The sequence below is a fragment of the Salvelinus sp. IW2-2015 genome, linkage group LG2, assembly GCF_002910315.2.
Source record: "Salvelinus sp. IW2-2015 linkage group LG2, ASM291031v2, whole genome shotgun sequence".
Classification (NCBI taxonomy): Eukaryota; Metazoa; Chordata; class Actinopteri; order Salmoniformes; family Salmonidae; genus Salvelinus; species Salvelinus sp. IW2-2015.
In genome coordinates, this window is record NC_036839.1 from 40,765,258 (window position 1) to 40,779,346 (window position 14,089).

At 42.5% G+C, this 14,089-nt stretch overlaps 1 protein-coding gene across 1 annotated transcript in view; it reads left to right on the plus strand.

Moving 5' to 3' along the window:
* Positions 1-14,089, plus strand: part of LOC111980182 (ubiquitin carboxyl-terminal hydrolase 9X) — an 80,869-nt gene that overhangs the window by 4,268 nt on the left and 62,512 nt on the right. The window contains exons 2-5 of the mRNA XM_070449163.1: positions 7,397-7,692; positions 12,649-12,800; positions 13,239-13,318; positions 13,654-13,766. Coding sequence (XP_070305264.1) covers positions 7,582-7,692; positions 12,649-12,800; positions 13,239-13,318; positions 13,654-13,766 — 456 coding nt within the window. The 5' untranslated portion in view covers positions 7,397-7,581. The remainder of the gene's footprint in view (positions 1-7,396; positions 7,693-12,648; positions 12,801-13,238; positions 13,319-13,653; positions 13,767-14,089) is intronic.

Sequence of the window (14,089 nt, forward strand, 5' to 3'; positions counted from 1 at the left end):
TGCTCAATATAAAACGTTTGAGATATATCTTGATGGCCAATTCTGTGGGATTGTGCAAGGTATTACCTGAGTGCGGTAGTCTTACATGAATCCCATCCATCCCAGATGATTTCCATCCTTAACCCTTTGTTTTTATAAGCAAAGCACAAACTAAGAGTTTGTGGCTTTTGGCCACTGTAAGCGGTTGATTCCTAGATCAGTGATTCTTCCAAGCGGAGGCCACTTTTGAGAAAACCCATCAACAGAGCCCTGACGTTAGTGTCATTACAGCACTGAAACGCAGGCCAATGATCCACTTGTCTATTAATCGTTTTTCATGCTGGCTGGCATGCCGGTTATGCTGCGTGTATGATGATCATTATACTGTCTGAATGAGGCTGTTTAGGTAACACTCCATGGCAGTCATTTAGCTAGACTTGAACCACAACTGTTCATCTTGAGTTCTTTTGCTTGTTTGTGTATAAAAAAAATATTAGGGACTACAATTAATGCATGTGCATTTAGCAGGGTTGGGGTCAATTTCATTTAAATTCCAGTCAATTCAGGAAGTACACGAATGTTCCAATTCTCTTCCATGCTTTTCAATTACACTGTCTTACGTCAGCGAGTCGGTACCGTCAGCACTGATCTCGTTTCTCGCAAATGGAAATGGGATAGTTCAAAAGTAGTTTGGCTATAATGTGCTGTCTAACCCACTGATGTRTAAGGTCTAACCTATACCTCAGTCTGTCTAACATTAACAACTATTACCATTAGGTGACATCATCTGCTAAACCCCATTTCTGCCTCAAAACTGTCTGAATTAATCTAAGCTAAAACAAAAAATCTATGTTGATGCTTTTTTGATGAAGTATTACTTGCCCTATTTCACATCTAGCTAAGGATTATTGTGCTTCAATGAGCAGTATTTTTGAATTTTGAAGATGGGCATGAAAGCTAGCAAAAACTTAGTTGACTGGTCGATTGTTTSGTCATCAGGCTGTTGGTTGACCGAGATTGTTTTAGTCAAGCGTTTACATATACAGTACCAGTCAAAAGTTTGGACACACCTAATCATTCTAGTGTTTTTATTTTTACTATTTTCTAAATTGTAGAATAATAGTGAAGACATCAAAACTATGAAATAACATACATGGAATCATGTAGTAACCAAAAAGTGTTAAATTGATTTGTTTATTTTATATTTGAGGTTCTTGCCTTTGACAGCTTTGCACACTAATGGCATTCTCTCAACCAGCTTCATGAGGTAGCCACCTAGAATGCATTCCAATTAACAGGTGTGCCTTGTTAAAAGTTAATTTATGGAATTTCTTTCCTCAATGCATTTGAGCCAATCAGCTGTGTTGTGTCAAGTTAGGGGTGGTATACAGAAGATAGCCCTATTTGGTAAAATAMCATATTATGGTAAGAACAGCTCAAATAAGCAAAGTGAAATGACAGTCCATAATTACTTTAAGATATTTCAAGAACACGTGCAGTTGCAAAAACCATCAAGCGCTGTGATGAAACTGGCTCTCATGAGGACCGCCACAGGAAAGGAAGACCCAGAGTTACCTCTGCTGCAGAGGATAAGTTCATTAGAGTTAACTGCACCTCAGATTGCAGCCCAAAAAAATGCTTGACAGAGTTCAAGTAACAGACACATCTCATCATCAACTATTCAGAGGAGACTCTGTGAATCAGGCCTTCATGGTCGAATTGCTGCAAAGAAACCACTACTAAAAGACACCAATAAGAAGAGACTTGCTTGGGCCAAGAAACACAAGCAATGGACATTAGACCGGTGGAAATCCTGCCTTTGGTCTGATGAGTCCAAATTCACCTCCGTGTCTTTGTGAGACGCAGAGTAGGTAAACGCATAAACGCATGTGTGGTTTCCACCGTGAAGCATGGAGGAGGATGTGATGGTGTGGGGGTGCTTTGCTGGTGATACAGTCTGTGATTTATTTAGAATTCAAGACACACTTAACCAGCATGGCTACCACAGCATTCTGCAGCGATACGCCATCTCATGTGGTTTGCGCTTAGTGGGACTATCATTTGTTTTTCAACAGGTCAATGACTCAACACACCTCCAGGCTGTGTAAGGGCTATTTGGCCAAGAAGGAGATGGATGGAGTGCTGCATCAGATGGCCTGGCCTCCACAATCACCCGACYTCAACCCAATTGAGAGGGTTTGGGATGAGTTGGACCGCAGAGTGAAGGAAAAGCAGCCAACAAGCACTCAGCATATGTGGGAACTCCTTCAAGACTGTTGGAAAAGCACTCCAGGTGAATTTGGTTGAGAGAGTGCCAAGTTTGCAAAGTTGTCAAGGGTGACTCGTTTGAAGATTCTCAAATATAAAATATTTTTTGATTTGTATAACACTTTTTTTKGCTTACTACATGATTCCATATGTGTTATTTCATAGTTGTGATGTCTTCACTATTATTCTACCATGTAGAAAATTGTACAAATAAAGAAAAACCCTTGAATGAGTAGGTGTCCAAACTTTTGACTGATACTGTATACTTTCCGAATGCACTGTATATCACCAGTAGTACATTTACTGTTAATTCCTATAGTTTCTCATCTACAATGTTTTTTACTTTGGTTAAGGTCATTTCTTTTGATGCATTCAATGTTATTCCAGTCTTCGTGTTCTCATTGTCAGAGTGGACACATTGTTTCCAGAGTGCACGACCTTTGCTACACTTGTGAGAAGCATGTTGTTTTGGTTTATTTAGTTCCATTTACAAGTTGTCAATAAAATGTAGTCATTGTCTTTTGTTTGGAGCACTCCTTTTCAATGTTGAGTAAGGATGTGCACGCATAGAAGTAGTCATATTCAATCAATCCCTATCCCAGTCTGCTGTCCCCACAAGCTTCAAGATGGCCACCATTGTTCTTGTTCCCAAGAAAGATAACKTAACTGAACTAAATGACTATCGCCCCGTAGCACTCACTTTTGTCATCATGAAGTGCTTTGAAAGACTAGTCAAGGATCATATCACCTCCACCTTACCTGATACCCTAGACCCACTGCAATTTGCTTACCGCTCCAATAGGTCCACAGACGATGCAATCGCCATCACACTGCCCTATACCATCTGGACAAGAGGAATACCTATGTAAGAATGCTGTTCATTGACTACAGCTCAGCTTTCAACACCATATTACCCTCCAAGCACATCATTAAGCTTTAGACCCTGGGTCTCGACCCTGCCCTGTGCACCTAGGTCCTGAACTTTCTGACGGGCTTCCCCCAGGTTGTGAAGATAGGCAACAACATCTCCACTCCCCACAAGGGTGCATTCTCAGCTCATTCCATTACTCCCTGTTCACCCATGACTGCGTGGCCATGCACGCTTCCAACTCAATCATCAAGTTTGCAGACGACTACAGTGTTAGGCTTGATTACCAACAACGACAGCCTACAGGGCGGAGGTGAGGGCCCTCGGAGTGTGGTGTCAGGAAGATAACCTCTCACTCAATGTCAACAAAACAAGGAGATGATTGTGGACTTTAGGAAACAGCAGAGGGAGCACCCCCCCCCTATCCACATCGACGGGACAGTAGTGAAGAGGGTGGAAACTTTTAAGTTCCTCAGCGTACACATCACGGACAAACTAAAATGGTCCACCCACACAGACAGTGTGGTAAAGAAGGCGCAGCAGCACCTCTTCAACCTCAGGAGGCTGAAGAAATTTGGCTTGTCACCTGAAACCCTCAAACTTTTACAGATGCACAATCGAGAGCATCCTGTCGGGCTGTATTACCGCTTGGTACTGCAACTGCACCCCCCACAACCACAAGGCTCTCCAGAAGGTAGTGCGGTCTGCACAACGCACATCACTGTGGGCAAACTACCTGCCCTCCAGGACACCTACAGCACCCGATGTCACAGGAAGGCCAAAAAGATGATCAAGGACAACAACCACCCGAGCCACTGCCTGTTCACCCCGCTACCATCCAGAAGGCGAGGTCAGTACAGGTGCATCAAAGCTGGGACCGAGAGACTGAAGAACAGCTGCTATCTCAAAGCCATCAGACTGTTAAACAGCCATCACTAACATTGAGTGGCTGCTGCCAACATACAGACTCATCACTGGCCATTTTAATAAATGTATTTAATGAAGGGATCACTGGTCACTTTAAATAATGCCACTTTAATGTTTACATGTCCTACATTACTCATCTCAAGTGTATATACAATTTTGTACCATCTATTGCATCTTGCCTATGCTGTACGCGCATCCATATCTTTATATGTACATATTCTGATTGTGTGTATATAAGGTAGCCGTTGTGAATTTGTTAGATTACTTGTTAGATATTACTGCACTGTCGGAACTAGAAGCACAAGCATTTCGCTACACTCGCATTAACATCTGCTAACCATGTGTATGTGACCAATAACATTTGATTTGATTTATTCCTATAGGCTATCTGGCCTGCAAGAAAAATATAGGCATATAAATGTGCCCATTTTTAAGGATCATAGTATTTTTGATTGGCTTAACACACAAGCACTGACCTGTGGAGCTTCTCAAAGTAATGTTTTCTTCACCTCAAACATCAAGCAAACAAAGTCTGTTTTTACATCCATTGAGAAWGACAACAGTTCCTCAATGTATTTGAAACATCTTTCCAGCKCTCTCCCTTTCAGTAACCTCTCAGCGTGAAAGAGAAACATGTCATGTTCTGATCCAGTGGAAACATCATAGAACATGCCTACCTGATTTACTTCTTATCAGTGCTTGACTTGGACTGAAATAGGTTCCGTTACTCATTTTGGGTGCTGGTACTGTTTATATTTAGGTGCAGGAGATCCACAATACTTTCAAGCTAATATTCTATAGGAGGAACAGGAGCTCAAGCAGTTAAAATATGAGGTGCCGGTACTCCGCTCCGGTGAGCTCCTGCCCAAGTCCAGCACTGCTGCTTATCCCTTGCGSAAATAACCCACAGCTGTGTCTGTATGCAAGTTTTGGGMCGGACCCAAGTTAATAGTTGATACAATGTTTCAAGTTCGTTGCAAACTTGTGTAGCTAATGTGATTTATAGGATATTTTTTTCAACTTTATGTAGGCTATTTTTACATAGYTGGCAATAGAAGTTTGTTTTTAGGTTGATCATTTTCATTTAGATTTGGAAAGAATTTTGATTAACCACATGACAATGATTTTCAGATATGAAGACGTTATTATAAATTAAATGAAGCTGTTCCAAGAAAATGTGCATTTGAAAACCGTAACYGKCACGCAGATCAGTAGAAATGGTAAGATAAATTGGCATTCCACATGAGGAAGGTTGCCGATTCCTCGTGTAGCCTATTACTGGCATCTTCAGGAGAGTAATGGCAGAATCTACATAAGCCAGCAGGAGTGGGAGAATGGTTAGGTTAAGGTTATTTTCTTCTGGTTATCTAGATCTCTGGCGCGCTCTTGAGTCATTTTGTCTTATTTCATCAAACCGTAAGCTTAAAGCATCAGACAAGCTCAATGCACATAGTTGATTTTATTAAAACACATAGTGTGTCTATATATGAAAAATACACGCTTAAAAATGTTGGACAATCGATTGGTCGAAAGAACAGATGCATTTCAGTCAACCACRATATTTTTTTTTACTGAAACGATGCAACCAGCTACCTACTTAGTGCTCAGCTGAGCTGACCCAACGATTTGATTGTGGCGAAAAATGCCAATCTACAAACTTATTTCTGATAACTGTTGGTTCCTCTTAATTGTGGGGCTGCATGTCTACAACTTTAGGGTAATTTAAACCGGCTAAGCAAGCTTTTTATGTCGGTGAAGGAAGAGCTAGGTAACTATTTCACTAGCTAGCTACAACAATTAATGTTAGCTACACAGCTGATCAAGTCACTGCACTGCCTGGCGACCAACATCCTTGCACAGAATTTGTGCAGGAGATAGCCACCAGTTTGTTTTTATTTTCCCACAATTGCAAACTATTAAATCACTGTCAAAATATTTGTAATAATTAGGTAGCTATTCTTCATATTTCATGGACTCATACAAGAGCGCAGTTATATAGAAAAAATTAGGAACTGGGTTAACATTTTTTCAATGGTGTATGCTCACTATTCAATAAGAGTTCCATTTCCTGCAAGACAGATTGGTTGAGGGACGAGTGTCCAGGAGGAGTGACGCCATCTGACGTGAGACAGTGTTTCTATTAGGAATTTTTAATATTTTAATTGGAGTTTAGTTCACTTTTTGAATTGTAATGGGATTGACCCCAACCCTGGCATTTCCTTATATAATAGAGGGCATTTCCACTACTAGCATTCATTGTATCCTTGCCATACTAGCAGTCTCTGAGGTCGTCTTGGCCTCTTCCTCTCCAGAGTCAGGCCCATGGTGTCAATGTCATGCTGTTTTAACTGGAGACGCTGCTGCCTACTCTCTCTGTACTACAGCCCTTGGAAAGTGCTCGTTGGCAGCCTCACTGCTGAATATGAGGTTCTTTCCATCTGTTGAGGATTGATATCTTTCTATATTTTTACACTTAATGCTGTACGTTAGTAGCAATATCATCGTAGTAAATTTATATTTTCACCTCTTACCACAGACTTAATAACAACCAGACATTTGTTTGATTCCAATGCCTGCATGGCTAGCTATGGCTGGATGTTATACAAGACTACACCGGYACAGAATGCTAGAAAATTAGGCCTGTATGTTTTTGCTATGACGTCTCGTAAGTGGTGCCAATAAGTGCTGAGTTTGCAGCCAGGTCTTATCGTGTTTCACTGATGGTCATGCTGACGACCAGCACATGCCAAGCTCTCAGCTGATGTGATGGGAAATTAAACACCCGGACTCGGCAGCAGCCTGCCAGAGATGGTGTTGGCCTAACCGGTTCCTCTGTGTACCGTTGTTCCTTATTACGTCAGCGCTGTAATGCCTATCAGTCTTACTTCCGCACATTGCCTCTACAATACTGTTTTMTAACTGCACTCATGGAACGCAAGCAAGTGTCTGGGGGGAAAATACGAAAGATTGTTCCCTATCATTGTGATACGTCCCAAAGTGTCTTGACTGACAAAATTGAAGGCTTATCTTTACCCTTGCAATGTTATATCATGCACATGCCTTAATCATATTTCAGTGTACACTGTCTTCTTTATTGTTATCCCCAAGCCAAACACACAGCGAGCCAGGCTCACCTGACAGGTGGTCACTGACACCACCAAACAACTTATTTGATAACGCATGATGACTATAAAAAAGAAACATACCGTATTTAACACAACGTAGACGTGATCCATGTTAAAATCTTTCCTATCGCGTCCATTCGTTTTTGTGAGTGAGACCACCATGCAGTATTTTTATTGTCTATGACAACTAACCCAATGATACACCCTAACCCTGTCCTCTCTTCTCCAGGTTATGCAATGGTCTCAGCGGCCCGTCCAGATCTCCAGGTGGTTCTGTCCCTCTCTCTCGTGCCGCGGCCGCTGCTCTCCTCCCTCTGCTCTGCCTCTGAGGTTGCTGAGGCGCCTCCTGTGATTTCCCTCGTGGTCAGTGCTGCCTAAGAGGCCAAGATTGCCAAGATCTGCCCCGTGGCGAGCATGACAGCCACCACGCGTGGCTCTCCGGTGGGGGGCAACGACAGCCAGTCGGGCCAGGGCCAGGCACCCGATGCCCAGAGTCAGAGCCAGCCCCCGCTGCCACAGAACCAGGTCAGGAAACTGTCAGTCCCATCCTCTCATCTCTGTCCTTGACCTCAACATCATGTGTTCACCATGTTCTCTCTTCTAGTCCTCTTTCCTTTTTCTGTCTCTCTCTCTCCCTTCATCCAGGGCTCCAGAATAACATTTTCCCCTGGTGCCACTAACTTATTCAGTTGGTGGAACCAGCCCGTGATTTGGTGGCACACCCAATTTTTTTATTTCTCAAGGTCACACAATATAATAMATTTGAGTCATCTTATGAAGTCATTCACAATGCTTTATTAAGAAGTGTAATAGACTACCGAGATGGTATTTGATAAGTCTGTTGTTACATCTAACATATCCAAGCTGGAATGCATGATTCAAAATATTTTTATATGCAACCTAAACCAGTGGTTGTCATGCATTTTGGGGTGACAATTAGGCTATTTTTGTTATATTTTACTGTCAAAATGGGGTTCCAGAATTTCCATACGGTCTATTCAGACCCCTTGACTTTTTCCAMATTTTGTTACGTTACAGCCTTAATCTAAAATGTATTAAATCGTTTTGTCCCACATCAATCTACACACAATACCTCATAATGACAAAGCAAAAACAGTTTTTTTGAAATGTTAGCTAATTTATTAAATAAAAAAACATCACATTTACATAAGTATTCAGACCCTTTACTCAGTACTTTGTTGAAGCACCTTTGGCAGCAATTACAGCCTCGAGGCTTCTTGGGTATGACGCTACAAGGCACACCTGTATTTGGGGAGTTTCTTCCATTATTCTCTGCAGATCCTCAAGCTCCTCTGTCAGCTTGGATGGGCAGCGTCGCTTCAGCGTATTTTCAGGTCTCTCCAGAGATGTTCGATCAGGTTCAAGTCCGGGCTCTGGCTGGGCCACTCAAGGACATTCAGGGTCTTGTCCCGAAGCCACTCTCTGCATTGTCTTGGCTATGTGTTTAGTGTTGTTGTCCTGTTGGACTGTGAACCTTCACCCCAGTCTGAGATCCTAAGCACTCTGGAGCAGGTTTTCATCAAGGATCTCTCTGTACTTTGCTCATTTCATCATTCCCTCGATCCTGCCACCACCATGCTTCACCGTAGGTATGGTGCCAGGTTCGTCCAGACGTGATGCTTAGCATTTAGGCAAAAGAGTAGAGTCTTGTATTCATCAGACCAGAGAACCTTGTTTTTCATGGTCTGAGAGTCCTTTAGGTGCCTTTTGGCGAACTGCAAGCTGGCTGTCATGTGCCTTTTACTGAGGAGTGGCTTCCGTCTGGCCACTCTACCATTAAGGCCTGAATGGTGGAGTGCTGCAGAGATGGTTGATCTTCTGCAAGGTTCTCCCATCTCCACAGAGGAGCTCTGTCAGAGTGACCATCGGGTTCTTGGTCACCTCCTTGACCAAGGCCCTTCTCCCCCGATTGCTCAGTTTGGCCGGGCGGCCAGATCTAGGAAGAGTCTTGCTGGTTCCAAACTTCTTCCATTTAAGAATGATGGAGTCCGGGCTGTGTTCTTGGGGAYCTTCAATGCTGCAGAATTTTTTTTGTTACCCTTCCCCAGATCTGTGCCTCGACACAATCCTGTCTTGGAGCTCTGCGGACAATTCCTTAGACCTCATGGATTGGTTTTTGCTCTGACATGCACTGTCAATTGTGGGACTGTTATATAGACAGGTGTGTGCCTTCCAAATCATGTCCAATCAATTGAATTTACAAAAAGGTGGACTTCAATMAAGTTGTAGAAATAGCAAAGGGTCTGAATACTTATGTAAATAAGGTATTTCTGTGCTTTTATTTTTATACATTTGCAAACGTTTAACCTGTTATCGCGTTGTCATTATGGGGTGTTGTGTGCAGATTGCTGAGTATTTTTTTTTATTTAATCTCTTTTAGAATAAGGCTGTAACGGAAAGAATAGAAAATAACTTAAGTGAAAGTCACCCAGTAAAATTGTACTCGAGTAAAAGTCCAAAAGTATTTGCTTTTAAAGATACTTAAGTATCAAAAGTAAATGTATTTGCTAAAATATTCTTAAGTAAAAGTATAAATCATTTCAAATTCCTTATATTAAGCAAGTCAGATGGCACCATTCTTTTCCTTTTTTTTTTTCTTCTTTTTTTTAATGTACGAATATCTAGGGACACACTCCAACATCATTTACAAATGAAGCATGTGTGTTTAGTGAGGCTGCCAGATCAGAGGCAATAGGGATGATCAGGGATGTTCTCTTGATAAGGGTGTGAATTTAACCATTTTCCTGTCCTAAGCATTCAAAATGTAACATACTTTTGGGTGTCAGGGAAAATGTATGGAGTTTTTATTTATTTTATTTTTTATTTCACCTTTATTTAACCAGGTAGGCTAGTTGAGAACAAGTTCTCATTTGCAACTGCGACCTGGCCAAGATAAAGCGTAGCAGTGTGACACAAACAACAACACAGAGTTACACATGGAATAAACAAACATATAGTCAATAATACAGTAGAGAAAAATTAAACAAAAAGTCTATATACAGTAAGTGCAAATGAGGTAGGATAAGGAAGGTAAGGCAATAAATAGGCCATGGTGGCGAAGTAATTACAATATAGCAATTAAAAACTGGAGTGATAGATGTGCAGAAGATGAATGTGCAAGTAGAGATACTGGGGTGCAAAGGAGCTAAATAAATAAATACAGTATGGGGATGAGGTAATTGGATGGGCTGTTTACAGATTGGCTATGTGCAGGTGCAGTGATCTGTGAGCTGCTCTGACAGCTGGTGCTTAAAGCTAGTGAGGGAGATGTGTCTCCAGCTTCAGTGATTTTTGCAGTTCCTTCCAGTCATTGGCAGCAGAGAACTGGAAGGAAAGGCGGCCAAAGGAGGAATTGGCTTTGGGGGTGACCAGTGAGAGATACCTGCTGGAGCACTTGCTACGAGTGGGTGCTGTTATGGTGACCAGTGAGCTGAGATAAGGCGGGGCTTTACCTAGCAAAGACTTGTAGATGACCTGGAGCCAGTGGGTTTGGCGACGAGAGTGAAGCGAGGGCTAGCCAACGAGAGCGTACAGGTCGCAGTGGTGGGTAGTATATGGGGCTTTGGTGACRAAACGGATGGCACTGTGATAGACTGGATCCAATTTGTCGAGTAGAGTGTTGGAGGCTATTTTGTAAATGACATCGCTGAACTTGAGGATCGGTAGGACGGTCAGTTTTACGAGGGTATGTTTGGCAGCAGAGGTCCAGACAACAGGTAAAAAGTACATTATTTTCTTTAGGAATGTAGTAAAACTTCAGTAGTTCTTTCAAGTGTTTTTGCTGAAGTACTTTACACCACTGCTAAATATAATACCTACTGCTAGTAGCCATGCATTAGTCTAACAGTAAATGTAATGTCCCCCAAAAAACGTTGCTATTACGCCTAGTGCAGTTGCGATAGCCGATGCGGAATTTTGCGAGCTCCGTATTTCAAAGCTATATCAGATATCTTGATTGTAAAACAGTGTGCTTGGAGCTCAATAATGATAATTGAGAAATAAAATTATACCTACAGGAAGCTGAGACCATCCTCTCTTTTAATATGGACAGCTAGTTGCTTCCGAAGTAGTTTTTTTCCCCCCCTGCAGGTTCATTTTGAAATGTTGTACAATCACAGTGGCAGGGCAGACACTTTTTATTACAGGAATCATGAGGATAATTTAATACTGTCGGAAAAATTCATGATTTTGTCCGCCCCAAAAATAGGACGTTTTAATAAATGGTCACAGTCTGGAGTCCTGTCATCTCCTCTTTCATTCCCCCTCATCCTGTGCTCATTTTTCTGCTAAAGCAGATGGTATGAAACTAACTCCCTCCTCGTGGGGCGTAAAGCTCTCCTGAATCATCGAACATTAACTCCAAATATGAATCCAACCTGTTTTAGCCTCTCTGAAAGCATAACACAGGATACGTTGAGTGTTTGACGAATGCTGTATTKATGGTTTGTTTAGACCTGAGTGTTGGTGTGTGACACTGTTACTGCATCAGTGGCCCACAGTTTCACAGAAGCAGCACAAAGAGACTCATGTAGTTGAAGTTAAACCTGCGGGAGGAGGGGGGGGGGGGGTGACAAAGCGTGTGTGTCTGTGGGAAACACTACACCACAGTCAGTGCTAACACCTAAGCGGAACGGGAGAGGGAGACTGGGATGGAGGAGGGAGGATACAATGAACACAAGCTCCTGAATGATATAGACCGAGAGGGTGTTAGAGATGAGTCGTACCCAGACGTGAGAGGCAAGCTGGCTATGTAGGTCATCCAAGCAGAAGGAGCCTTCTCTACACACCCCCACATTTCCCAAGTTCTGCAGCTCTGCTACTCACAACACACACACACACACACCACACTTGATGCTGCCGCTACCACTGCTGCTCATACATACTAACAGCTAGCTAACTAGCGATTAGCGTTAGTGGCTAACAGGATTTATTTTAGCCACGACATGCTAAGAAAAGACAAACTAGCTGTTTGCAGACTGTAATACACAAACTAATAGTGTGATTATAGGACGCTTTGAAAGCAGTATCCGTGTCACCAGCATATTGTTGCGTCTGACCATGCAGAGTGAACGTGAAGTGCTGGTGACTCCATGGTCAAGCAACAACTCTCCTTGAGTGTGAGGGGGCAAGGCTTTGTGTGGGAAGCGGCATGCAGGAGAGGGAGAGGCGACTTGCAAGTAGCAAACGGATTAAAATATAACACGTGCCAGAGTTGCGTATCACATTTATCATACCAAACATTGAAATACCGTTATAGAAGGTTAAGTAAAAACTCAAACCGGTCCGTTCATCAATACCGGTGTATGTGTGTGTGTGTGTGTGTATATAGTAAAATACTGTAATGCCCAATCCTATGTCTGCGTGACGTTGGTTGTATTTCCTCATGGGTTGGCTAGCAGGCGGGGTATTGATTGTTAAAATGTTTTGTGAATTTCTTCCCTATATTCTGTGTGTTTTCAGACGTCGTCCCCTAACTCGTCCAATGAGAACTCTCCAGTGAGCCCCCCGGATGAGCAGGGTCAGGGGGATGGACCCCCACAGCTGGAGGAGGAGGTGGAGGAGCCAGCCTTCCCTCACACAGACCTGGCCAAGCTGGATGACATGATCAACAGGTACACCCACACACTTACACACACGGTCAAACTGGACCACAGGTGTATGTATTCTATTTCTTTTTATAGGGACAGTGAAACAATCAACTTTTAAGTTAAGTAAAGTGATGGTATTATCCAGCCGGCTATTTTTCAAGCGCATTCCCTGGGCAAGTTATTAAAAACAATTGCAATAACAATACACACAAACAATGAGCAGTGAGCACGCAGACAGACAGCAACATAAGGACAAGCAACACGTGGCACGCAGACACAGAGTAACATAGGACAAAAAGCAACAAAACAAAATCCAGGTAAGCAACAAACAGGGTTTCCACACCTCACAAGCTACAGATAACATGGAAAGCGGCAATACACCGTTTGTGTGATACTAAGTGCTGTGTGGTTGTGAGGAGGAATGTGTTTYTCTGTATTCATGTGGATGTTTTGTGTTTCCAGACCCCGCTGGGTGGTTCCAGTTCTGCCAAAGGGAGAGTTGGAGGTTCTTCTAGAAGCTGCTATAGAGCTTAGTAAAAAGGGTAAGAATATTGGTTCATTCTATTTCTCAAATTACTACTCAATGTTTTGAACTAAGGCAATGAAGATGGTATAGAAAGCCTGTCCTTGGCTATGTACACATCTGAAATCGCATTGACAGCAGTGTATTTCAACCACTGTGTATGGAGTTTAGACTAGCTTGATGGTCGACTCTCTTTTAGTGTAATTGCGCTTTGTCAACGTCCCATTAAAATATACGCYTCCGCATAGTTTCTCTTTAGATTGATATTTGACCTGTAGCCCTTGAAATAAAAATGATCTGTGGTAGCACAATATCTCCATGCACTTAGTTCTTGTCTGTTTTCTGTCTGTTTAGAACTTGATGTGAAATGTGAGGCGTGCCAGAGGTTTTTCAGGGACGGCCTGACCATCTCTTTCACCAAGATTCTCACAGACGAGGCCGTCAGCGGGTGGAAGTTCGAGATACATGTGAGTCTTTTATTTTATTCCATTTCATTTAATCAGGATAGTGCTCTCAAAAGCAATGGCCACCGTTTTTCAAGGAGTCATGGGCCCTCTTTCCAATACTTTGAAAACCCATCCTCCTTCCAGTCCCTTCCTTCGGCTAATCACTCATTTGACACAATTGGATTGGTGAAACCTATCCAGTGTAACTCCTGTTTTCACCAATCCAATTATGTTAATTGTGTGATTAACTCAAGGAAGGAAGGCTGCATTTCTGAAGAAGTATTCAAACAGGGCCTTGGTAAGGGGAGTGATGTCACCAGAAGCACCCTGCTGTTAAGATCTGA